We start from the raw sequence: 27,580 nt of genomic DNA on the forward strand, positions 1-27,580 counted from the left end.
AAATACAGTCTCAATTGAGAGATGTTCAATGCTATGTATTTGCCAACCCTTCAGTCTCCACTCAAAGGTGGGCCTCCCTTCTGCTCCCCTAACTGGAGCTGTAGCTGTCTTGGGAGCTGAGGAAGGCAGGCGAAACTTGCTTGCTTTCTCTTTGTCACTTACGTCCTCCCCTACTTTGTAGCTACTGTTTGTAACCCCTCTGGGGCTTCCGTGTGGATGGAGCCTGGCAGAGAAAGGTATGAGGAGCAGGAAAAGTTGACTGGCATTTTCATAACCTGACTTCAACTTCAGTGATCCTGGTAGACATTAAAGATCTTTGTCTGGGAGGATTTTCCTGGTCTCCTTAGAAACCAGCCCCCGTTCCTACCCATCTCTCTTCTGAGGTTTCTTTAATGTGTTTGGATGCATGCATGTTCCCATGTGTTCATTCACTCATTCTATGAATCCAATAATTTCTCTAGCTTCTCTCTAATGAGGTCTGTTCACCCCTCCAGGCATCCTTATTCCACAGAACTTAGGATGATTTTGATAACTAACCAACATACGTATAGGCCTTACAATGTAATGAATGATTTGCCTATATTTACTCATTTAATCCTCATAACACCCTTTGTACAACAGTACAATTATTATCTCAATTTTACAGATTTTACAGATGCAGAAACCGAGCCCAGGAAAGCTTAAAGAACTTGCCCAAGATCTCACAGCTGGAATATGGAGGAGCCAGGATTTGAGCTCATACAGTCTGGCTTAGAGTCCTGGCTTTTAGTAGCTCTTCTGTATTTTAACCGCGTGCTTGTTTTCTCTGGTTTGTCATCCTGCCTGGGCCTTGGAGAATGCTCTGGGGGTATAAGCAAATACCTACACAGATACTTCTGCTTTGCTCTCACCAGAGCAGCTGGCCAGCCCATCTCATTCCATACATTTCCCTGGTGTAAACCTGGACACCAGATCACTGGCCAGGGACCACAAGTGAAACTCCGTGAGTAGTTCTGAGAGAATCCTTCTCACTACACTTGCCAAGAAAGCAGGCACTCCCCTCCAGGAAGAAGGAGGTGTGGCTCACAGTAATGCTCTTTCCCAAGAAATCCTCTATGAATCCTCTCTTCAAAAATTACCTGTCCTTCCCCTGATGGGATAGAAAAGTTTAATAGTTCACTAACTGGTTCTTATCTATCTGCTTTTCTCATGATCTGTTGGGTGATCTACCTCCAACTCATTTTGATTTCTGATATGTGTCACTTTGAGGTCTGAGCTGAAATTTCCATTTTTCACCCAGCTACAAAGTTAAATTATGCACTCTCTTTGAGTCTCTGTTTCTTTATCTATAAAGTGGTGATATAAACTGTCCTATATGTCATACGTGGCTATTATAGAAATCAACTAATATAGTAACTCTGGAATTGCTTAGATAAATCTAAAGATTCTAAAAAAAAAAAAAAAGAAAAATTTGTGAAAATTGTTTGGACAGTTGTAACTGTTACCTGTGCCCTTTTCTCTCTCTGTGTAGATTTTCTTGCTTTGTTTCCCCTTGCCAGAATTTTGCTCTCCCATCTCCCCATATATGAATCTTACGTGGTCTTTAAGAGTCTTTAGAGAAGCCTCCTCTTCAGCCTGCACAGTGGTTCACACCTGTAATCCCAGTAATTTGAGAGGTCAAGGTGGGCAGATCACTTGAGGTCAGGAATTCAAGACCAGCCTGACCAACATGGTAAAACCCCGTCTCTATTTAAAATATAGAAATTAGCTGTGCATGGTGGCATACAACTGTAATCCCAGCTACTTGGGAGGCTGAGGCAGGAGAATTGCTTGAACCCAGGAAGCATAGGTTGCAGTGAGCCGAGATTGCACTACTGCACTCTAGCCTGGGTGACAGAGTGAGACCATGTCTTGCAAAAAAAAAAAAGAAAAAAAAAAGAAAAAAAAAAGAAGCCTCTTCTTTCATAAAGCTGGTCCAGTTCTCCTCAATGGAAGTGCTTTCTCTCACTTTTAACCCCCAGTCCTTTGTTGTATCTGTTTTGTGGTTTTAATTCTGTTTACTTTTACTAGAGTTATTTTTGTGTTCCTTTCCCAAGAAAAACAACATGGTAAGAGAATGCTAATCATCATTACCACTACCACTATCCCCACCACCATCGTCATCATCATCCTGGTAGCTACCTATTTTGTGTCAGACACTTTAACATGTTATCTCAGAGACTTGAGATGTTCTGGCAGTCTATATTATTAAACCAATTACATAGATAAGATCCCTTGAGAATTGCAGTGGATAAAAGATCGGCCAAAATTGCACAGCTCAGAAAATGTCATGACTACTTTTGATTTCAAGTTCAGGGACCATTTGTGTGTGTGTGTGTGTGTGTGTGTGTGTGTATACTTTACAATTTCCATTATCATTAGTACCAACATGAAACCACCGTCTCTACCTATTATGATCTTCATCATCCCACTGTGTCTCTCACAAAACCTTGTCCTTTCTTCAGAGTCAAGACAGTACCTAGTTAGTGCAAGTTCAGTTCTTTGTGTCATTCTTTGTGTCACATATACAGGATATTTATAAGCTGGGGTTTGCACACCTTGCATTTCACTTATTAAGAAATCTTATTGAGTGCCTACTACATTCTAGTCAATATTTTAGGTACTGGCAATATAAAAGTTAATGAAATAGAAAGTTGTTTTATTCATTTAGCATACATTTGGAAAGTCAAGGGAGGAAAATAATAAAATAAATATATAATATGTTTAATGAAGAAAATTAAAGCAGAACAAGCTGATAGGGCATGAGCATACAAAGAAGCATTCCATTTCTTAAAACTTGTTATAGGCACCATAGTCACCCTCCAGTGGCCTTTTTAGGGAGATTGGTTCTGTGTTATTGTGATTTATATGGATGAGAAAAGTGACAATGAGGAACTACCTTGCTCCAGGTCACGTAACACTATACCACTTCTGTGTCACCACAGATGCCTCCCTTTGACTGGACCCCTGCCCCCTAGGAACTTAGACCCTGTGTGGTTTTCATGGTGTTGTAGAAACTTGAAACATTTTATAGGTATGTTATTTAATAGCTTGGATTACCATTTAGCAAATATTCACTCCCCATTGGCCACTGTGGGCAGGGTACACTTTCCCATCCTATTGATGTTGAGCTTGGCCATCTGGCTTACTTTGACCATTAAGATGTAAGTAGGTAGGCATGAAGTCCTTGCCCACGCCTATGTCCTGAATGGTATTGCCTAGGTTTTCTTGTAGGATTTTAATGGTTTTAGGTCTAACATATAAGTCTTTAATCCATCTTGAATTAATTTTTGTATAAGGTGTAAGGAAGGGATCCAGTTGCAGCTTTCTACATATGGCTAGCCAGTTTTCCCAGCACCATTTATTAAATAGGGAATCCTTTCCCCATTTCTTGTTTTTGTCAGGTTTGTCAAAGATCAGATAGTTGTAGCTATGCGGCATCATTTCTGAGGGCTCTGTTCTGTTCCATTGATCTATGTCTCTGTTGTGGTACCAGTACCATGCTGTTTTGGTTACTGTAGCCTTGTAGTATAGTTTAAAATCAGGTAGCGTGATGCCTCCAGCGGGCTCTTTTTTGGTTCCATATGAACTTTAAAGTAGTTTTTTCCAATTCTGTGAAGAAAGTCATTGGTAGCTTGATGGGGATGGCATTGAATCTATAAATTACCTTGGGCAGTATGGCCATTTTCACAATATTGACTTCATGTCTAAAACACCAAAAGCAATGGCAACAAAAGCCAAAATCGACAAATGGGATCTCATTAAACTAAAGAGCTTCTGCACAGCAAAAGAAACTATCATCAGAGTGAACAGGCAACCTACACAATGGGAGAAAATTTTTGCAACCTACTCATCTGACAAAGGGCTAATATCCAGAATCTACAATGAACTCAAACAAATTTACAAGAAAAAAACAAACAACCCCATCAAAAAGTGGGCAGAGGACATGAACAGACACTTCTCAAAAGAAGACATTTATGCAGCCAAAAAACACATGAAGAAATGCTCCTCATCACTGGCCATCAGAGAAATGCAAATCAAAACCACAGTGAGATACCATCTCACACCAGTTAGAATGGCCATCATTAAAAAATCAGGAAACAACACGTGCTGGAGAGGATGTGGAGAAATAGGAACACTTTTACACTGTTGGTGGGACTGTAAACTAGTTCAACCATTGTGGAAGTCAGTGTGGCGATTCCTCAGGGATCTAGAACTAGAAATACCATTTGACCCAGCCATCCCATTACTGGGTATATACCCAAAGGACTATAAATCATGCTGCTATAAAGACACATGCACACGTATGTTTATTGCGGCACTATTCACAATAGCAAAGAGTTGGAACCAACCCAAATGTCCAACAACGATAGACTGGATTAAGAAAATGTGGCACATATACACCATGGAATACTATGCAGCCATAAAAAATGATGAGTTCATGTCCTTTGTAGGGACATGGATGAATCTGGAAAACATAATTCTCAATAAACTATCGCAAGGACAAAAAACCAAACACCGCATGTTCTCACTCATAGGTGGGAATTGAACAATGAAAACTCATGGACACAGGAAGGGGAACATCACGCTCTGGGGACTGTTGTGGGGTGGGGGGAGGGGGGAGGGACAGCATTAGGAGATACACCTAATGCTAAATGACGAGTTAATGGGTGCAGGAAATCAACATGGCACATGGATACATATGTAACAAACCTGCACATTGTGCACATGTACCCTAAAACCCTAAAGTATAAGAAAAAAAAAAAAAAAGGAAATTCTTCAGAAAGCAAACTAAATACATTACAAATAAAATTTAAAAAAAAAAAAAAAAAACCAAAAAGAAATTCTTCAGAAAGCAAACTAAATATATTACAAATAAAATTTAAAAAAAAAAAAAAAAAAAAAAGATGTAAGTAGGTAGGACACAAATGAAGGCCTTAAATGCATTTTCATAGTGGAGTATCCTTCTTGTGACTTTCATATCTTTGTGGCAATATGTCCCACATAGTCCATTGGCTTAAAGAGGATGTGAGACATAAAGTAAACCTGAACTCAACCTGCAACTTGGAGCAAAACTGAGCCTAGCCAGACTAATCTGACCTCCACTTGACCCACAAACACACTGATGAATACAATCTTGTTTGGAGTGGTTCTTAATGGCAATAGCTAGCTAATTGCCATAACTAGCTAAGAGTAGAATCAAGGATTAAATCTCAGCTTGCAAATTCTGGTTTTTCAGGTTGTCCAACTTCCTTAACCTCTTAGACTTTTAGTTTCTTTATCTGTCAAATGGTAATAAAAAACAAATCTCATGAAGTTGTCTTGATGGGGAAATCAGATCATCTATATCAAGCCCCTGATATACAGTAGATGCACAAAATTTGGCTGTGCATGGTGACACACAACTCAATAATGAATTGATGCTCAATAAATATTTTTTCAATACCCAAAAATCTTTAGCACACTTCCTGGTTGCTTTCTAGAAATATCTAATCAAGCTCAGCTCCCCACACATGGGCTCTGGCCAGGTTTTCTGGACTGTTCTGGCCAATTTCTTGCTGACTTCACAACCTTCATCCGCCTTCCTCAGTAGACTCCAACACATTTTCTTTTTCGCTTGAGAAATTACAATAAGCACGCAGCACTAGTTGGATAGTCTGTGCTGGCATTTGAGCTTCCAATGTGTTTATAATTATTCTGCATTATCTTAATTACAAGGTGCGAAGAAGGGGGGATTTTAAAAAAAACTGTTCAGAAAAATGCTCCATGAAAAATAACCCACAGTTAGCAGATGACAGGCCTGCGATAGTGGTCATAATTGGAAATGGCACTATTAATACAATACTTATTCATTCTATATAATAAAAAAGTGGAAGCACTTTTTGCAATTACCCAATTTCAAATGAAATTAACATTCCATGGCATTTCCCATAAATGGTTCGTTTGCACACATCAATGGAGACAATTAGCTTGGAAGTGAATGAGTACTGTGACTGGAGAGAGGATGAGGTAGGAAGGGTCAGGTACATCCAAGAGGACAAGGATGCAGAAAGGGATGGAGACTTTGCTGAAGGTGAGCAAGCAGTGAAGATCAGAGTGCAATGTCTGTTGTACAAGAAAAGCAGTGAGACTGCAAGGATTTGACTTATCTTGTAGGTCAAAGCCACAGAGAAATTCATGATAAGCGAATTTAATAGGACAGTGTAAATGTTTGCATAAATTTTGTTTACCAAAGTTTCAAGTTCAGTCTTCCACAAGCCCCCTTGCACATTTCACCAGTGTTATTCCTGGCTATCTACCTGGATCTTCTAGTCTTGACAAAATCCCAGAGTCTGGGACATGGCCTCACCCAATGCCCTTCTGCAATGCACTCACTGAGACTGATAGGGAAATGTGGAAATTTATTCATGCCATGAAATTTTTAAATTTTCTGTGGTGAAATTTTTGATTTAGTTCTGGAGACAAGTTGATCATGGTAAGGAACATATGAATGACAAGTCATCCATCTGTAATTGCAAAGGGGAACATCCAACCAACTTCTGGATATATTGGGGTATAGTTAACTCTCAAATCATACTTATATAGCATTCCAAATGGGAAAATCAGAATGCAATCTTGACTTTTTCCTGTCTCCTCCAATTCATATCTAAGTCCTTTCATTCTTGCCCATTCTGACCCCTAAACATATCTTTTCTAAATGCATATCCTGTTTTCTATTTCCTTTGATACTGCTATAGTCAAAATCTATATCTTTGTATCTGGACTTGCACAGTTTATTTGAATAAATGCATAGTCACTAGCAGTGGAATTGGGTTAGTACCCTGACTACACGTATAATTACTATTGAGACTTTGAGCACAACTTTAATTATAGGCTTAATTTTTTCTATTTTTTTATTTTGTATAAGTATTTACCTTATACTGTTGTATTAAATTGGGAAATTCAGGTAAAATGCCTAGCACAGTTATTGGCACTGTGCTAAATGCCAATACATGCCATGTGGCTTAATAAATTGCAGCTCTTTTCATCATTATTATCATGATGCATTCTTTTCCCTAAGATCCTTTTTCCATAGTTATAGTTACACTGATCTTTCTTAAGTATGTCTCTGATAGTGTCACTCTTCCGATGAACATCTTCTTATATATCCGTTATACAGACTAAACTTCAAATGGGTAGCTTGGCATTTAAGCCTCATCATGATGGGGTCATTCACTCCTTCTCATCTCATTTATAGGACCAACCCTATAGGAAAACTGAACTGTAGTCATACTACATAACTCATCAGTTTCTGAATTGAAAATGAGTTTGTACTTCTGCATCTTTATGTATGCCACCTAAGAAAACCTTTCATTCTTCTTTGATATACCACACTCAACATCCAAGTGTTGCTTCAGTCCCTGTTTTGCAAATGAAGGCTAAAGTCACCCAGACAGATAGATCTGACTTGGCTTTCTGGATATGGAAGTCCATATTCTCCCCTTTTCATTTTTATTTCAGTGCCTGAGTCATATAAGTTAATTGAAGAATTCATTTTGATGTCCAGCCCGACTCAGTCCAGCTTTAACTTAACTTCATCTTGGTATAATTCCTTGCATCAGGTTCTTTTGAGGACTGACTCTGAAATGCCAGCTGGATGATTGGCTTCCACCAGGCTTCCTGCTAACTTGGATCCATGTGTCTTTTTTCCTTCCAGTCTCTAATTGCTAGAGATGTGCATGTCTCCTTTCTGCTTCCCTCCTCTGTGTTCAAATACAGCTTAGGGGATAGATGTTCTGGCCATGAAAAGAGGTGGGAGGCTGTGGGCTTCCCTCCTGTCTATGTCTTCCTTTCTTGAGCATCATTAACTTATTACAAGCCAGTGGAAACTTGCCAATTTGCTGCACAGCTGATGACTTGCTATTGTATCTCAGCTTTCTTCTGCGGAGAGCTAGATAACGAATCAGATCAATTGTTTTTGAGCCCAGAGGCATGGACAAGAGGGTGTATGTCTGTATGTCTGTGTGTATGTGCTGGAGGAGTGAATAAAGGGAGTTGGGAGTGGCACCTTCCTAACCTCATACATGTTGAGGCAAGGTGAATTTCTTCAGGTTTCTGCTAAGGAGAAGACATTTCAAATTAAGATTTTTATCTTCCTCTACAATAACTAAACTACAATTACTGCGAAACAGAATAAAAATAAGAACCTCAAGTTTTAAATTCACAGGATAATGGACTTGAAGCGTTGTCAGTGGTCTGACCTGCCTTTTAGTTCACATTTATCAAATGCTTTAATCTCTTCTGGGTTTTTTGTTTCTTGTTTTCATTTTTGCAATGTGATGTCACTGCCGGCTTGCACCCAGTTAACACCTCTTCATGGTCTTCTTTCCTTAGTTAGAAAGCTCTAGATGTAGATTCATAAAATAATCATTGTTACCTTAGTCCATTGGTTCACAACCTGAATGGACATCTGGCAGTATCTGGAGACACTCTTCCTTGTCACAGCTTGGGGAGAGGGCTGCTAGAGTCTAATGGATAGAGGCCAGGAATACTGCTGAACACCTTACAATGCATCAGACAGTTTCCACAGCAAAGAATTAGCCAGCTCCAAATGTCCATAATGCCAAAGTTGAGATTCTGTGTTAGTCAAGAACCTTAATCTCTCTCAGGATCAGTTTTCCCATCTGTTAAAGAGAGTTATAAATAGTGTTTGTTTTGCAGCATCATAGAGAATGTCATGAAATTATAACTTCAAAACCCTTTAGCAGATGTCTGGCCCAGTGTAAGCACTCAAAAGATACTAGTTCTTGTAATTATAACATACATAATGCATGCATCATGGAGCCTGGGGTGCAGCTATAGCAATACACATGTTAAACATTAATATTAGAAGTGGTGCTAGTACTATAGCCCTTCATGTAATTGAAGGCAGCTAACTTCTACTCCCTTAGAGTCTTGTAGTTCCTCACGATACCATTACAATCTTCCATGTCAGACTAGCTTCTCATATCTGGACCTACTCTGCTCTGTTAATAATATGCTTAATGTAACACTCATCTCTCAACACACTCCTCTAGGTATGGTCTGAGCAATGAAGAGTAAAGCTGTGCTCTTCTTGGTTCTAGACTTTAGTGGTCACCTTACTGTTAACTCATATTGATCTCTCTGATGCCCAGATAATTGAATGAAAAGTTAGGAGAGGAGGAAAAATGTCCAGCTGAATATGTATTTATAAAATCTACGTTATTGATGTGGACTGCAAAAAAGTCTGCTTGGAAACCTACCTCTAATTCAGGTCCAATGTCTGGAGCTTTAAATCCATAGGTGACAGATAAAGGATAAGGAAGAGGAGGAGGATACTCAGAGAAGAGAGATAGCACTTGATAGTCTGTAACCCTTATCAGAACAGTGCCTGGAGTGTGAGCTTCCTTCCGAGGTTATCAGAGTCTCCTGTGTTGCACAGGGAGGGGCTTTGTTTTGAGGTTCTATCACAGCCTCTCTGTCTCTGTCTCTGCCTCTCTCTCTTTCTCTCTCTCTCTGTCTCTTTCTTTTTATCACATTTCTCTACCTCATTGTGCACATCTAGCAATATAAGAGCATTCTTCAAGACCCATCCACCCGTACATGCAGGCTCCCTGTGCAAATGGCTCCCTAGGATGGATCTCTATTATTTCCCCAAAAAACATCAGAGAAGGAATTTGTTCTGCTCTGCTGAAGACATGATTTCCTGTCCTCTCTACTTCCTTAGCTCAGTTTTTTGGCTGCTGTTTGGGAAGGGGATAGAGAAGAAAGGAGTTATCTATAATATTTAGCTGAGCCAGTTTTTTTTTTTTTTTTTTTTTTTTTTTTTTTTATTATACTTTAGGGTTTTAGGGTACATGTGCACAATGTGCAGGTTTGTTACATATGTATCCATGTGCCATGTTGATTTCCTGCACCCATTAATTCGTCATTTAGCATTAGGTGTATCTCCTAATGCTGTCCCTCCCCCTTCCCCCCACCCCACAACAGTCCCCGGAGCGTGATGTTCCCCTTCCTGTGTCCATGAGTTCTCATTGTTCAATTCCCACCTATGAGTGAGAACATGCGGTGTTTGGTTTTTTGTCCTTGCGATAGTTTACTGAGAATGATGTTTTCCAGTTTCATCCATGTCCCTACAAAGGACACGAACTCATCATTTTTTATGGCTGCATAGTATTCCATGGTGTATATGTGCCACATTTTCTTAATCTTTTTTTTTTTTTTTTTGAGACAGAGTCTCGCTCTGTCGCCCGGGCTGGAGTGCAGTGGCGCAATCTCGGCTCACTGCAAGCTCCGCCTCCCGGGTTCACGCCATTCTCCTGCCTCAGCCTCCGAGTAGCTGGGACTACAGGCGCCCGCCACCGCGCCCGGCTAATTTTTTTGTATTTTTTAGTAGAGACGGGGTTTCACCGTGGTCTCGATCTCCTGACCTCGTGATCCGCCCGCCTCGGCCTCCCAAAGTGCTGGGATTACAAGCGTGAGCCACCGCGCCCGGCCCCTGAGCCAGTTTTAAACAGGGCCAAACAAGGAAAAGAAGAAGACAATTCAGGATTATCTACCATGGGATAGAAACAATTTCTGAGATGCATATGGGACCCCATATCTATACAGCAGCCTCCATACATGCTTGGGACAGTCCAGCACTCCACAGTTTGATCTCTTCTCTGTTCCCTCCACACTCTTCTTTTGCTCCTCTTCCTGTATTTCAGAGTGGTTAACATCATGGAAGTCAGACAAGCTATGAGCTCTCTCCATAATGTCACTCACTTCCCAGGCTTGTGGTGAGTGGCATATGAAGTAATGGTGCCTGGTGTAGAGTAAACACTAAACACACAATGAGTGAATGATATTACAGTTTTCTTCTTTAAATACTTATTATATATATCTTTATCCCCATTTAGTAAACAAAGGACAACTGAGAGGCTCAGAACATCAATGTCATTGTACTCAAGGGTAAGCAGATGCTAACAGGCAGAACCAGGATTTGGACCTTGGTGTATATAATAATAAAATAATTTTGCACATGTTTTAACCATTTGTTTTGTCTCATCCTTTTGTATGTATACTGTTTAATTAAGGATGTGTTAAGCAGAATTTGTAACTAGGGTTTACTAGTAAAAGTGAAGTGATAATATTGCAAACTTTTATAATGACCTAGCTTACCAAATGCTTTAAGATACATGTCACAGGAGTTTTAATTTCCTGAGGCTGAGAGAGGCTTGGTGAAGTGTCCAAAGTCACACAGCAACTAACATGGAACTTAAGTGTCATGCTTCTAATTCCAGATCTGCTGAGTTTCCAATTCAGGATCCTCTGCTATATCCTCAGTGTGTTACTCTCTAGCTTCCTGCTTGGGTTTTTGTTGATGGTGGCGGCATGTAATCATGAATAATGAAGCAAGCCTGCTCTTACTGTCATGTAGAAATGGGAAATGGAAATTATAAGCCATTAAATGGAAAATCCCAAGCCTCATAGTAACGCCAACTTAGCCTCAATCCATTATTGTCTATACATTTAGCCAGTCTATTTTTAAGAGTTTAATATTGAGAAATAGGACATATTTATAATGTGGCTGCATTAATTTTACTCTAACATCCCTGCCATTTGTTATAGTTGACTTACATATGTTTAACTTTATAACCACTCTATTGCACTGGGAAGATTTGCCTTAGTTTCAAACAAGATGGGTGGAAAATCTGACAGTTGAAGTAGTGAGAATTTATACAAATTCCACATTCTGCTCTCCCCTCATCCCCATTCCCAGACATATCATGGGTAAGTAATATACTCATGTCACAATGCATATTTTTATACCCTTCATTGAGTGCCTGGTCATACATGCCTGGAAACATTTGTTCATTCATTCGGCAAGCATAGCTCAACTCTAAAAACTGTGAATGGATGTGTTAACAGTCTCTAATGCCACTGACGAGGGATACCTCTAGTTTCAGGTGATTGTCAGTTCTTGGATCATCCTCACCATTATCACTAACGTGGTCTAAATGAAAGGTGGCTGTGAGGAGGACCATTTATTTCACCGTCTTCCATATGGAAGTCAATTTGTTAAATCATGTTTATTGTTCCCACTGCAAAATAAGCCCTAAAGTAGTATTTGAGGATATTTGTGCAGCTCTGCTATTCTAAGGTTGTGTATGACCCTTGAAAAATTAACCTTTGTTTGCCTCACTCACTCATGCATTTATAAGATGGAGATAATGATATGTATCTTGAAAGGTTGTGTTTCAGTCAGTCACTGCCACAACAATGCTACATAACAAACAACTATAGAATCTTAGTGTCATGAAATAATAAATATTGATTAGTTCTGAGGATAGAAAGGAGGATAGAATGTGTTCTCATCTCACAGGCATTGCTCATCATTTGCAGATTTGCTAGGGTCAACGACCCAGGTTGTAGGAGTTAAGGTGACTCTGCTCCATGCTGCAGAGCTATGAGTCTACCCTGAGTCATTCTTCCTTCTTCATCCAGCACGCTAGCTGTGACAAGCCCTCCTCTTGGTGGTGTCAGATGCAAGTGTGGGAGTAGAAATATGTGATGCTTCTTGAAGCCCAGGCTCATAACTAGCACATCCTGAGTTCCCTACACATACCATTCACCAAAGCAAGTCACACAGCCAAGCCCAAGTCAAGGGGCAATGAAGTGTACTCTATCTATACTGAGGCAGCAGCAATGTTGTGGATTTGAAATTGGGGGTAAAAAAATGAGGCGGATACTTCCATGTACCATGGACCTTATGAGGATTACATAAAATGATGGCTGTATTTACCTTAAGTCACACAGCCAAGCCCAAGTCAAGGGGCAATGAAGTGTACTCTATCTATACTGAGGCAGCAGCAATGTTGTGGATTTGAAATTGGGGGTAAAAAAATGAGGCGGATACTTCCATGTACCATGGACCTTATGAGGATTACATAAAATGATGGCTGTATTTACCTTAAACTAAGAACTGTCAGGTAGTAAACACTCCATAAACAGTAAATGTTATTACTGTTATTGTGATTATCTGAATACTGAGATAGACTTGGAAAATAGGAATGGTACATTTAGATGAATCCTGGTAACAAATCAACCTGAGAACTTCAAGTTCTTAGGGAAGAAGTGAAACTGGGAGGAAGTAAAATTTCAAGAAAGGAAGGAATTAAAAGTAAGAGAGTGGGGTTCTCCCCTTTCTTCCAACTAGCTGCTGGAAAAACAATTTTTTCTGGCACATAACAGTTTAATATAAATCTGTCGGCAACAGTTTTATATTTTCCCAAGTGTTTGACACAATATGCCTGAAGTCAGGACCTGGTGATCTTTTGGAGGTCAAAGCACAAACTTGATAAGCATGAAAGAGCAAGCAAGATATGAGAGCAGATAGAAGACCATGAGCAGAAGCTGTGTCTTTGGAATTAATGTTGCAGCCACATCCAGGTTCCAAATTATGGCAAGATCCAAGGTGTAACCATGAATGGGATTGGATGAAGTAGAATGGAGATGAAAACCCTGGATGACACAGGATCCAGGAAGGATGGTAAAATTTGAACATGAAAGGACAACAGTGAGTCAAAGGCGATCAGTTGCCCCAAAGGGAAATGGAGAGCTTAGTATTTATTGAGCTTTGACTCTGTGCAAGACCCTCTGCAGGCTTATCTAGGTTAAGCCAGTTAACAATAATGATAATAAATGCTTTAATCAGTTGATGGCTTAATCCAGTTTGGGTAGTGTGTTAAGCACTTTGCTTATATTATTACATTGAATTTTAGCAATACCAAAAGAAGAAACCCCACAATTCTTGAGGGAGATTTATGCTCAACGTTTTTCAGAGAAGGAACTGAGGCTTAAAGAATTTAAGGAACTTACCCAAAGTCACATAATGAGTTCGAGATATAATGAAGGCTCAAGCCCAAGTCTGTCCAGATCCCTACACTGTGTTCTCACTGTACCCAGGGTATCTGGGATAACAGTAACAGATGTCAGAAAGGAGAGTGGGGCCGGGTAGTAGGGCTATGAAAAGAAGTGGAATTTTTAAATGGGGGTTTTGGAAGAGAAGTAAGATTGGGTAGAAAACAGCAGGCTCTTTCCTAGCTTGAAGATGAATTCTCTTGGTAACAAAATTATCTCTCATTTTAAGCTCCAGGAGAACAAAAGTGTATGGAACTTTCTGTATAATTCTTGCCCCTTTCTCTTGCTTATAATACTCTTTCTGTCATCTTTCCTGGGTTCCACATCCTTTATTTAAGGCTCTGAGCGGTTGGTACTTTCTCTGGAAATTTCTCATAGCCTTTCTCCTTGCAAAAGGAGTTAGAAGACAGGTTCTCAGTATTCTCATGATGCTTTGCTCTCTACCTAAGCATTTAGCACACTCTGTTTTCATTATCTTTACCTCCCTCTTCCACTAAACTGTGTCCTGTTTTAAAAAGGGACAGTGTTCATATTATCACTGTGTCCCCAGTGCCTGCCCCTGGATACAGCATCCACTAATGGTATTGAATGAAGAACTCCATTGTAAGGTATAGGCGGCTCTAGTCCCATGGAGTTCTGAGCCATATGATGTGGCCTTCCTATGAAGTCATGGACAGGATAGATCTGGGAGGGAGGAATTTGGCTAGTGACTCTGATTCTCATTGGATTATTGGATTCCACTGTCTATGCTGAGCAGACGATCTGGATTTTCTATGACTAATGGTTTAAGATTTTTGTTACTTATTTTATTTTATTTTTTTGTCAATAGCAGGGCATGGTGGCATGTCTCTAGTCTCAGATACTCAAGAGGCTGATGTGGGAGGACCCCTTGAGCCAAGGGGTTTGAGTCCAGCCTAAGCAACGTAGGGAGACTCCATCTCTTTTTAAAAATGTTTTTTTGGCACAATAAAAATGTACTCACTCTCTGACTAGGTGTGGTGGCTCACACCTGCATTCCCAGTGTTTTGGGAGGCTGAGTGAGGGATTACTTGAGGCCAGGAGTTCAAGACCAACCTGGGCAACATAGTGAGGCCGAATCTCTACAAATAATTTTAAAAACAAAATTATACAAGTGTGGTGATATGCACCTATAGTCCCAGCTACTCAGGAGTCTGGGACAGGAAGATTGCTTGAGCCCAGATGTTCAAGTCTGCAGTGAGCTATATGACTGCACCACTGCACTCCAGTCTGGGTGACAGAATGAGGTCTTGTCTCATAAAAAATGTACTTACTCTGTATCATGCAAATGTACTCTGATATGCATTTAGCATCTCAGTTAATCCTAAACCAGCTTGTTAGATTTGGAATTGCAAGCCTCATTTTAACAGTTAGGGGAGCTGAGACTCTGAGTGTTATTTGCCCAAGTCTCACAGCTGGTAAGAGACTGTGGTTGATTTCAAAGCCTTCCCTTCCTGCACATTGCTATCAAGGTGGTAATGAAGTGACCCAGAAGCCTTAGACCCAAGATGTCTACTTACTTGACCCTTTTTTCCTCAAAAAGGATTTGTGGGCCTATAGTATCAACCCCAGCCCAACCTTTGGGATGTCCATTACCTCTCTGGTCTCTGTAACGTGGAAGTTTAGTTTGTAAGGATAACATTAGTTGAGGGAGATGAAAGTGTCTTGCGAACTGAAGAATGCAGTTGTATTTATTGCATTCATCTTCATGAAAGCACATTCATTTACATTTAGAAACACAGGATGATGGAACTGGAGGGAATCTTAGAGACCATCTGTGTTCTGGCTAGGGACTGTGAAACCAGCTCCAGAGAACCTGGAAGGTATTGTGTTTTTAACAGAACAGAGAAAAATATCACTAAATTTAATTCCATCATTCAAACTCAATGCAGTTCTCCTAGCAGAAATCATGACCACCCTACAAGTCTGCAGTATTAACTGACAGGCCCAAGATCTTGTATATAAGAAAAGGCTATTCCCAAGTTTTCCAATTTATATTTGCTCCTTTTTGTTCATTTGTCTTGTCTGCAGGCGCTTGCTTGAAGATAAGCTATGCCAGGCACCAAAGGTTTAAGAAAATGTGCAGGAGGAAAAACTGAAACGAGAGAAAATTCAATCCATCAATTTTTACCCCTGAGAGTTGGAAAGAGGGAGTCATTTTTAAAAATGTGTGCTTGGGTTTTAAATTTATTCTAGTCATGAAGCATTCTCATCTGCCTAAGGAACGCTAGTTGTTTTCTTTCTTATTATTTTCAGGAAGAGGTGACTCCTATATAAGATGGAATATTGTATTCAATGAATGAACTCTTGCAATTTCCAAGTTGGATGTCTTTTTTTGCATTTATGTTGGGTCTTCTCAGCTGAGGTGTACCTTAGGACTAAGATGTCTTCTCTTATCACCTTGCCCCCAGTCCTGGCATTTGACTGTGCCAAGTCCAAAGCCTGAGGACACAAATTGAGGTTGCATTGGTCAGAGTTCTTTAGAGAAACAGTACCAAGAAGACATGAACACACACACACACACACACACACACACACACACACACACACACAAAACACCCTATTAGTTATATGTATTCTCCATCCTTCTATTTCCTTTTGTCTGTCTATCTAACCAGAGATTTATTTTAAGAAACTGGTTCAGGCCGGGTGTGGTGGCTCATGCCTGTAATCCCAGCACTTTGGGAGGCCGAGGCAGGTGGATCACGAGGTCAAGAGTTCGAGGCCAGCCTGGCCAAGATGCTGAAACCCTGTCTCGACTAAAAATACAAAAACTAGCTGGGCATGGTGGTACAAGCCTATAATCCCAGCTACTTGAGAGTCTGAGGCAGGAGAATCACTTGAACCTGGGAGGCAGTGGTTGCAGTGAGCTGAGATTCGTGCCATTGCATTCCAGCTTGGGCAATAGAGTGAGACTCCATCTCAAAAAAATAAAAATGAAAAAAAATTAAAAAATCAAAAAAAAAAAAAAAGAAAGAAACTGGTTCATGTGATTGTGGAGGCTGGCAAGTTCCAAATCTGTAAGATAGGCCAGCAAGCTAAAGACCCAGGGAAGAGTTGATATTGCGGCTCAAGTCCAAAGGTAGCATATTCCTCTAACTCAGAGAGGTTAGTCTTTCTTCCATCAAGGTGTTCACTTGAGTGGATGAGGCTCATGCACAGTATGGAGAATGTTCTGCTTTACTCCAATTTCATTGATTCAAATGTTTATGTCATCTAAAAAAATATAGATAAAAAATCTTCACAGATATGCCTAGAATAATGTTTGGCCAAATACCTGGGTATCATGGTTTAGTAAATTGGCACACAAAATTAACTATCACAAGATCTGAGGTTAAAATTATCGTAAAATTTGGGAAAGCAGGGAGTAGTGGAATAGGAGATTTGAGGGCTAGATCTTGGTCTGCTGCTAACTTTATCATGAGTTTATCTCTTGGTGCCTCTATTTTCACGTTTGAATGAAAGGGGGGATGTATAATTTCTAAAGGAATTTGCAAAGTGGCTATTTTATGATGCCAAAAATTGAATGAGAAAGAATGAGTTAAATGAAATGTCATGAAGCTGACAGGTTAGTGAGAGAAAGATGAATAATGACTACTCTTTCTTGAGCATTTACTATGTTCTGGAAGCTCTGTTAGACATTTTTTGTACATAATTACATTTAATCATCCCAAGAACCCTGCAGACATTTACAGAGGAGGATACCAAGGGTTGCAAAACTGAAAGAAGTAACTCAAGGCCATGCACATGCAGAGTTGATACTGGAACTCGAGTGAGCTTTCTCACCTGCACTAGGCAATATGGTCAATGTCCATCTGCTTCTTGGTTCTCTTAGTACAGTTCTGCAGTGAGGCATGGGTCAACCCCGGAACCTCCATGGTGGACAGTCTTGAGCAAGGGTCCACTGGCATAGCAGGCCAATCTCCAATCAAGTCAAGCCACTCACTGGTTTCAGCCAGCACCAGATTTCCTAGGGCTCTTTGCCTAGATGATCTGAAGAGGAGCTAAGCTATCAGAGCCACTATCCAGGCCCAGAAATATTGCATCCAAACTCCAACATTAACATACCCATCTCCAGCCAACCAGACAGGGAGTACTTATAGAGTGCAGCAACAGATAAGGCCAGAGCATTGGAGCCACCATAACCTGAGTCCAAATCCCAGTTCTATCATCTCTAAGCTGCATGATCTGAAAAAACCATGTAACATTTCTGAGTCTTGCTATCCTCATCTCTAAACAAAAGTTATTGATACTTACCTTTCCAGGTTGTTAGGGGGAACAAGTGAGAAAGCATAAGGAAATACCAGGCTCCCTACCTAGCAAAAAGTTGGTGCTCAAGAAATGTGAATTTTCTTATGTCACAGACTGATGATGTCTGAAAAAATTAAAGAGGGCAAGCAAAGCGATACTGGAACTTCAACTCAAACCCATATGCATTTCATTGGTGGAACATCCTGGGTTGTTGTGTGGGGAAGAGAACCGTGGATAACAGGGGTGTGTGTGTGTGTGTGTGTGTGTGTGTGTGTGTGTGTGTGTGTTTTGAGTCACAGTCTCACTCTTTCACCCAGACTGGAGTGCAATGGCGTGATCTCAGCTCACTGCAACCTCCACCTCCCAGGTTCAAGCGATTCTCTGCCTCAGCTTCCTGAATAGCTGGGATTATAGGCCTGCATCAAACCCAGCTAATTTTTGCATTTTAAATGAGATGGGGTTTCATCATGTTGGCCAGGCTTGTCTTGAGGATGACAGTTTAAATGTACAGTTTAAGTGTACAGTTTTTGAGTATCAGTGTAGACACAATGTGTAGTGCCTCTTCTCCAGGGTAGAAGCTGAGGCTTGCCTGGTATCTGGAAACCCATACAACACTTATGCCTTTGCAGAATGACTCAGGGTCCACCCTCATTTATCCCTTATTTTGTAAAATAATATTAATGAACACATAATAATTGTACAGACTTTTGCGGTACAGTATGATATTTTGATACATGCTCATAATGTTCAATGATCAAATTAGGGTAGTTAGCATATCCATCACCTCAAAGCTTGGTCATTTCTTTGTGTTAGGAACATTCAAAATCCTCTCTTCTAGCTGTTTGAAAAAATGCAATAAATTATTGTTTACTACAGTCTCCCTACAGTGCTATAGAACACTAGAACTTAGTCCTTCTATCCTTTTAATTTTTTTTCTCATAGAACAGGTGATATTACATTACATGAGTAAATTCGTTAGTGGTAATCTGTGGGATTTTGGTGCACCCATTGCCCAAGCGGTATACACTGAACTCAGTTTGTAGTCTTTTATCCCTGACCATGAACTTCTATGCCTTCTTCTTTCTCTTGTTTTCCTTTCCATGTCTCCTCGCCTGTCCTTTTTAGTCCTTCCCTTCTGTGTTCTGCCTCTCTGCTTCTTCCCACTCATCTTAGACCCCCTCTTTCTTGTCTTCTCTTCTTTATTATTGAGCACAGTTCTCTCTTTCATTCTTGTTTTTTTTTTCTCTCCTCTTCCGTCCTGTCTTTTCCTTTCCTGTCCTCTCTCTCTAGCTTGGCTTGGGGACCAGGGCTCTCTTCCTCAGGCCACAGTGGTTTATTACCATTAAGCTTGACAATCTCTCATATATCAATTAGAATGAGACAGTGTTCCCCTCCTCTCCCTCCCTTTCCTGGGCTTGCCGCGATGCTCAGATCAAGCACCATCTGTTGCATTCATCCAGGCGATGGGTGAGCATTTTGCCACTCTGGGGAGTCAGAGCTCAGCGGGTACCAGGAGGTAATGTGGCTTGTTTGGACAACTTGATATATTGATATCGATAGAGCTGCTGAATGGGGTTGGGAGGGATCGGATAGGGGGAGTTGTATGCAGGATGAAATCGGCCATGGAGAGGTTTGCAAAGCTCTTCCCCCTCTAAGCCTGCCTGGGCTCTTGGCACTGTCACTGAGGCAAGAGCAGCCAAACAGATGGATGGGATTTGCTACAGTGGGGATTAGAAACCCTTGCAGCTCAGGGGATCACCCCTTCCTTCTCTGTGTGCCTTCTTTTCCCAGCCAGTCAAATCTGTATCAGCTTAGAAGAAAGAAAACAGAAATTGCAAAATGGAAAGAGGCTGACCTTTAGGAATTGCTGAATGTCAGAGCCATGAAAAAAAAGAGAGGGAAGCTGAATGATACATCAGTCAAGGTCCTAGCTAGACAAAGAACACATCTTCAAATGGGATTTTTTTTAAAAAGAATTCAATGAAGTGGCTATTTATAGAGGTGTAGGCAAAGTAAAAAGAATCAACATAGGAATTTCAAGGTACCAGGACAAGAAATGTCAGGGAGCCACTACTGATTCCTAGAACTGAAAAGGCAGGGAGAAGACATGGTTTTACTGGACCCTGTGAGAACTGGGACTGTGGAAAAGGGACGCTGGGCAGAAAGCTGTAATTGTTGAGAATCTCAGTCTCTATCAGAAACATGGTACTGAAACAGGAAAGCAGCAAGGAAAGAAATACCTTCAAATTCCTCCCATATCTTTCTGGGACATCCCACGGGCCAAACCCAACTAGTAGCCATCTAACAAGGAGCGGGTGACACAGCCCAGAGGGTGAAGGGTGGATCTGGGAGTATAAATGGAGAGCAGCCAGCACAAGCTAGGAATGAGTACAGGTTGTGCTGCCTCTGCTCTGCCAGCACAGAAGCTCATGTTCTCAGCCACTACCCGCATTCACTGTCTACCTTTTCCAAGGAATACTGGTATTGAGTCTCCATAGAGTCCAGCTCTCTCCTGTGCATGTGTGATCCACATAACTCACTGTCTACCCAGCATCTCCACTTAGACATCTCAAAGGCATTCTGAGGCTTCCATATAGAAAAACTCCCTATCAAGTACTATGCTTATTACCTGAGTGATAAAATAATCTGCACACCAACCTCCCATGACACACAGTTTACCTATGTAACAAACCTGTACTTGTACCCCGGAATCTAAAATAAAAGTTAAAAAAAAAAAAAAAACCAGGTGTGATGGGTCATGCCTGTAATCCCAACACTTTGAGAGGCTGAGGGGGGCCAATCACTTGTGGTCAGGAGTTTGAGACCAGCCTGGCCAACATAATGAAACCCCATCTCTACTAAAAATCCTATATATAGTATAGGCATGGTGTTGCATGCCTATAATCCCAGCTACTCGGGAGGCTGGGGCATGAGAATTGCTTGAACCCAGGTGGCAGAGGTTGCAGTGAGCTGAGATCACGCCACTGCACTCGCACTCCAGCCTGGGTGACAGAGAGAGACTCCATCTCAAAAAAAAAAAAAAAAAAAAAAACAAACTCGTATTCACTCCTCTCAAATGTCATCTCTTACAATGTTCCTTCTCTTACTGAGGAACCGTCATCCACATCTGTGCAAGCCAGGAGACCAGGAGTCATCCTTAATCCCTCCTTTTCCCTTATCAATCAGTCTCCACCTTCTGAGCAAAAGAAATTCAAATCTCATAATGTTTTATGGAAATTTATGAATTTGCATTAGGCTGCATTCAAAGCTGTCCTGGGCTGCATGTGGCCCCTGGGCCGCAGGTTGGACAAGTTTGCCTTAGAGAATAACATTCAAGCATCATGTGCATGCTCAAAAAGGTTTCAGATTTTGGAGCATTTTGGATTTCAGATTTTCGGATTAGGGAAGCTTAACCTGTAGACTGGGTGCCAGTCATATTCTGGAGGCTGAAAAGTCAAGATCAAGGTGCCAGCACATTGGAGTTCTGGTGAGGGCCCTCTTCCTGGCCTGCAGATGCCACCCCTCACTGTGTCCTCTCGCAGCCTTCCCTCTGTGTGTGTCCATAGAAAGAGAGTGGGGTCTTTCTTTCTTACCCTGTTTATAAGGCCACCTATCCTATCAGATTGGGATCCCACTCTTATGACCTCATCTAACCTTAATTACCTGCTAAAACTCTCACCTCCAAATACAGTCACACTGGGAGTTAGGGCTCCAACATATAAATTGGGGAAGGAGGGAGCACAATTCGATCCGTGGCTGACTGTGTCTGGAGATAGGATCTTTGGGAGGTAATTAAGGTTAAATGAGGTCATAAGAAGGGGCCCTGATCTGATTGAACTTTGGCCTTATCAAAAGAGGAAGGGAGAGTTTCTCTCTCTCTCTCTCTCTCTCTTTCCCTGCTCCCCCACCGAGTGAGGACACAGGGAGGAGAAGGTGGCCATCTGTAAGCCAGGAAGAGAAATCTCACCAAAACCATGGCACCCTGATGTTGGACTTTCAGCCTCCAGAACTATGAAAAAAATAAATGCCTGTTGTTTAAGACAACCAGACTATGATATTTTGTAATGGTAGCCCAAGCTAAGCTATGTCTTTGTTTCTCAGCATTGGTATGTAATGTTTTTTTCTGTAAATTCTGTTGAATGAATGAATCAATGAATAAGTGGAGAAATGAATGAATGAATATTGACAGACCCTGTATGGGTCATTCCCTTTGAGGATTCCAAACTGTGGCTTATTCTGGACTTTTGACCAAAGTATAGCCCACCTATTACAATTTTGGGCAAGGCACTTTTCTCTCTGGGTTTATGGAATCAAAACTTGGCATGACATTGCTTCTCGGAATCATACTGTAGGCTATAGCTGAAGGATTCTTCATCCCAGGCTTGAAGAAGGGAACCCATGTCTGGAATCTTCCTGGTTCATCTTCAATTATACCTAATGAAGATATCTGTGGAGAGAGATAGCAAGGGAGGCAGTTGAGGAAACTAATGCCACCACATGATTCATTTGTATTGTCAACTGTCTTTTTACCTTAGCAATCATACCTTTTCCCTGTAACCCTCAAGATGGGACTTCTCACAGAACCCAATGCCAGAACAAGCCCTCTAGGTCTGACTTACTCTGCAGACATGTCTGTCTAAGCTGATAAGCTTCCCTGAGAAAACAGGAGCTCCTTAGAAATGGGTACTGGGTTGTTCAGGAGCCTTCTTTGTCTAGTCTGATGAAGCCCCTTCAAAGAAACAGAAATCGTTGGCACATCTCGTCTCTTGGCATCAGACAGCAGGTATCTCAAACTGAAGAAGAAATTTCCCAGCCTCTGGAGACATAGATGGAGGGAGGGCTGAGTTTGAAGATTTCAAAGTCAGGGCTGTCTTTGGGAATTTCTCAGAACAAAGGCACTGAGGCTATTCAGCAATTTTTCTTTTCTTCTTTTTGGTTTTCTCTTCTTGCCTTTTATGTTGCCTCTTTCCTTCTCAAGCTTTTCTGTTATTTTTTTCCTTTTATCTTCCAACTTTTTCTCTCTGCCCTTCTGACCTTACTTTCTCCATGTACTGAACTTTCTACCAGTTTCAACTTTGAAACTTTTTTGGAAATGTGGCTACTAACAGTTCATTGGAATGTATTGGTGCAAACGGAATATTGGACAAGGGGTTACAAGGCTTGACTCTGCCATTTCCTATCTTGGAGCAAGACATATATTGTGTTTTGGGGCTTCAACATTCCCTCAATAAAATGGGTATATGTTGCTAAGCGATTGACATATCCACAGTACTGTGGTTGTGTCTCCTAAGATATTGTGTCAACTTCGCTGCCACTGCCCTGCTTCAGACCACCATTGCCTTTGACTGGCTACTTCCAAAGCCTCAGTCCAGGCCTCCTTTCCTCCCTCAGTTTGCATTCTCCATACTTTAGTTAGTGATTGTTTTCAAAGTGATTTAATTTGAACACATCAATTTCCTGTTTAAAACCTTTTGGTGATTACCTTTTGCCATTAGGATAAAATTTTTACTCCTAAATGTGGCCTACCAGATGTCCTTATCACTCCAATTTCATCTCCTATAAGCCCCCTCTTTGCAAGCTCTCTTATAACTACCATAAATTACTTTCCATTGCTCAAGCATCGTGCTCCTTCTGGCTTCAGATCATCATACATGCTTCTTCTTCCATCCAGGACGCTGTCTTCTCTGGTCTATCCAACCTCACCCTGATCCTGCTTTCTTTACTAATTCTTACTCATCCTTAAGGTCTCATCCTAAATATTGCCTCCTTCTGGAAGCCTATCTTGATTCTCAGATGGGTGAGATGACCCTTTTCAATTCCTCTGGAATTTTGTACTCTTCTATTGCAAAAATATTGCACAATGTTAGAATTGTCTGGATATGTCTCCTACTGAACTAAGAATTACTTGAATAATGAATTGTGTCTCACATTTCACTACGAAGCCCTCTAGTCTCAAGGGCCTAGAGCAGTACCTGGAACGTAGTAAATGTTGAATACATAAGTATGTAATCCAACAGATACATCTGTGGTTAGACTGATGGGTTGTGATTCTCTATTTTCAATGGGTCAGGGAGGGAGTTTCAAGGAATTAGGGTGGCCAGGCCTAGTGCTCTAGGGGCTGAGGGTGGGCTCAAGCCCTAACCTCAGCCCCATTGCTACCTTATAGCAGCAGCTGAGGCGACTCAGGAGACAGTGGAGTCCCTGATGCAGAAGTTCAAGGAGAGTTTCCGCGCTAACACGCCCATCGAGATTGGTCAGCTGCAACCACCCCTGCGCGGCACATCGGCAGGGAAGAGGAAGCGGAGGAGCAAGTCTCGAGGTAGGCCCTCCTGGCGCATCTGGCCAGGAAGTCAGAAGGCTGTCCCCTGATTCCAAAGATGCTAGGGAGATCTGTGCCTTCTTCCCTTGCTTCCCTGTGCTCATAAAACTTGTGCCACTCTCTCCCTGATAAATCCCCTGGGAGGCTGCAGACCTATGTTCCCTACACCCAGAGCTAACCTCTCTGAGCCCCAGGTGCCTCACCTGAGAATGAGAATGGATAGTATAAATTTTACAGTGATTGAGATTAGCAACTATATATGGAAAGTGTGTAGCACCAGGACCTCTGCAGAGTAGATGTTCTTTAAGTTGTTGCTGGTCAGAGAGTACAAAGTACAGGGCATTCTAGTAGGAGACATCCTCAGTCTGGGAGCCAGAAACAGGGGTCTGAGCCTACTTTTTAGCAGGCTGAATAACAGAATGATCAAGAGTGGTGTTGTAAATTAGATAGAATTAATTCAACTTTTGTTTCTGCTGCTACCTAGCTATGTCACTCAGGGCAAATCACTCTACTTCTCCAAGCCACTCCTGTCTCACAGGGTTGTAAGAATATCTCAGCACAGTGCCTAACCCAGCATTTATTAAAAAGCAGATATTTTCTTCCTGCTCCTTTTCCTCAGCTGCTGCTGCTGCTTCTCCTTCTCCTTCTCTTCTCTTCTCTCCTCCTCCTCCTCCTTCTCCTCCTCCTCCCCCTTTTCCTCCTCCTCTTCATCCTCCTTTTCCTCCTCCTCCTTTTCCTCATCTTTCTCCTTCTACATCTCTTCCTCCTTCATCTTCATCTCCTCCTACTTCTCTTCCTCCTCGTCCTTCTCTTCATTTCTTCTTTCTTCTTCTACCATCTATGTGACTTTGTATATGAAGGAAATCAACTTGTCACTGCTTAATTTCCAAACCATTTTTTTTTTCTATCTACTCAGTAGTCTCTAGCTGAGTATATAGAAAAAGTAGTCGTCTCCTCTTCTTACCTCTCACTTCTCCATTTCCTGTAACTTGGCTCTGATCAGGTCATCCCCCTTTTCCCACAGCTTCAGTGGTTATCTAGCACCTTCAGACATGTTCAGGCTATGAACATGACACTCAAAGCCACACAGAGCTCTGGTCTCCACTGTCTTTCCTAGATTGTTGTTCTCTGTCCTCAGTGCTCTTTCCCATGCCATGCTCTCTGCATGAAACCACCTCTCCGGCCCCTAAGGGTTATTGACTCAGCTTATTCCAAGAAACAGCTTAAATGATATATGCAACTTATGTCATTTGATCCTCACAGCAACCCTATGAAGCAGGTACAGTGGTAATTCCTATTTTACAGATAATTTCACTAAGGTACAAACAGCTATTGTAATCTGTCTGAGGGGACATTCTAGTAAGTGGTGGGGCCAGGGAGAACCCAGCAGTCTGAGTCTCAAACCTTTTAACTTAACCACTATGTACTATTATGTTGGTGCTATTACTTTTGCACCAACCTGATACACTAATAAAATTCTACCTGTCTTTTCAAGCTTAACATGCATGGCACATTTCTATGCAGACATTGTTGATTGTCACAGTCACAATTCACTCTGAATCCTCCCAGCTTTCCTTTATACATGTATTAAGCACTAGACTCATTTTTATGTGATATAATTGTCTTTTGTCTGGCTCTTTCCTTAGCTAGACAGAGAGTTCTTTGAAGGTAGGGATTGTCTTATTATTTTACATTCCTGGCCTAAATCAGTGCCTGACACGTAGTAGATGTTTGCTATCTGTTGAGAGGATGTCTAATTCTTAATCTTGTAAATTCTTGAATCCTGTAAAAAACCAAGCTCTACATGTTAAGCTGTCAGGTCATAAATTGAGGCAGAAGAAAATGATGGAATTCATTTTTGGAACTCATATGGGAAACCCCAGGTTTAAACCATTTTGTAGTGATACAGAGCAGTCACCTTAAAGTCAGACAGGTCTCAGTGCTAATCCCAGCCCAAGTCAGTTTTAACTTGCATGACTTTGGAAGTATCATTGGTTCTCCCTGAACTTCAGTTTCCTCTTCTATAAAATGAGGATGCTAAGTCCTACATCAGAAGATTGTTGTGAAGACCTCATAAAAGGCTGAATGTAGACCACCTTGGAAAGTTCAGATGGCATGCATCAGGGAATGAATACATGCAATTTTATGTTTGTTCTGGGTGAGGCATTTAGGGTTACTTGAAATTTCACATAGTTTTACCTATTCATCTTTATTTCTTTATCATTCACCAGAAATTCCCCTCCTAAGTCCTCTCCACACATATATACTCCATAAACACTCTTGACTCCAAGTCTATAGGCTTTCCCCCCTTCATTACCAACCTGAATTCATTTTTTAACATCACATTCTAAACATTTTTATGTCAATGAATTTTTCAAAAATATTATTTTTATGCACCATAATTTTCTTAACTAAGCCCCTACTATTAGGCATTTGGGCTGCTCCTAATATATCATCACGATAAACAATGTTACATAGAAAGTATTTTTGCATAAAACTTGGCACTTGCTTTAAAATGTTTCCCCTCTTAGAGAAGAATTTCATAGTCAGATTATTAATAAAAATCTGTTTTAAGTTATTTTAATTTACAAGTTAGATGGGGTCTCAGAAAACCATGCATAAAGAAATTTATTTGTATCTCTTCCATATCTGTCCTTCCTGTTTGTCACCATCATGACCACTGTCATTTATTAACTGCTCCTTACAACTGTACTCTCCTTGCATTCAGTCTTCTCAAAACTACCAAAGCAATCTTTGAGAAAGATAAACCAGAGAAAGCCCCTCCCCTGCTTAAAATCCTTTGACAGTTTTCTGTTATTCTTAGAATATGATCCAAACTCTGCACCTTGGCTTGCGGATCTGGCTCTGGCTCCTGCCCTCTTTTCGAACATCATTTGCTCTGCACTTCCTTGTGCTCCAGCCAAACTGGCTTCCTTCACGTTTCACGAACACAGCAAATGGTTCCTTCTTTAGCATGTGAGAACTTGTTCCTCCTTCTCCTTGCCATGCCTCTTTCTTTCCCCCAGCTGCTCTCCTAGCCAGCCCCTTCTCGCCTTTCAAATGTCAGCT

At 41.1% G+C, this 27,580-nt stretch overlaps 1 protein-coding gene across 3 annotated transcripts in view; it reads left to right on the forward strand.

Moving 5' to 3' along the window:
• ASTN2 (astrotactin 2) overlaps nucleotides 1-27,580 on the forward strand; it is a 1,055,774-nt gene that overhangs the window by 263,830 nt on the left and 764,364 nt on the right. For 2 of the 3 annotated variants that reach the window (XM_063636815.1, XM_063636816.1), the window contains exon 4: nucleotides 24,359-24,511. The exons of the other annotated variant lie outside the window; for it this stretch is intronic. In XM_063636815.1, the coding sequence (XP_063492885.1) occupies nucleotides 24,359-24,511 (153 nt within the window). The remainder of the gene's footprint in view (nucleotides 1-24,358; nucleotides 24,512-27,580) is intronic. 3 annotated transcript variants of the gene reach the window in all.

The sequence above is a fragment of the Symphalangus syndactylus genome, chromosome 3 (genome assembly GCF_028878055.3).
Source record: "Symphalangus syndactylus isolate Jambi chromosome 3, NHGRI_mSymSyn1-v2.1_pri, whole genome shotgun sequence".
In the NCBI taxonomy this organism is placed as follows: Eukaryota; Metazoa; Chordata; class Mammalia; order Primates; family Hylobatidae; genus Symphalangus; species Symphalangus syndactylus.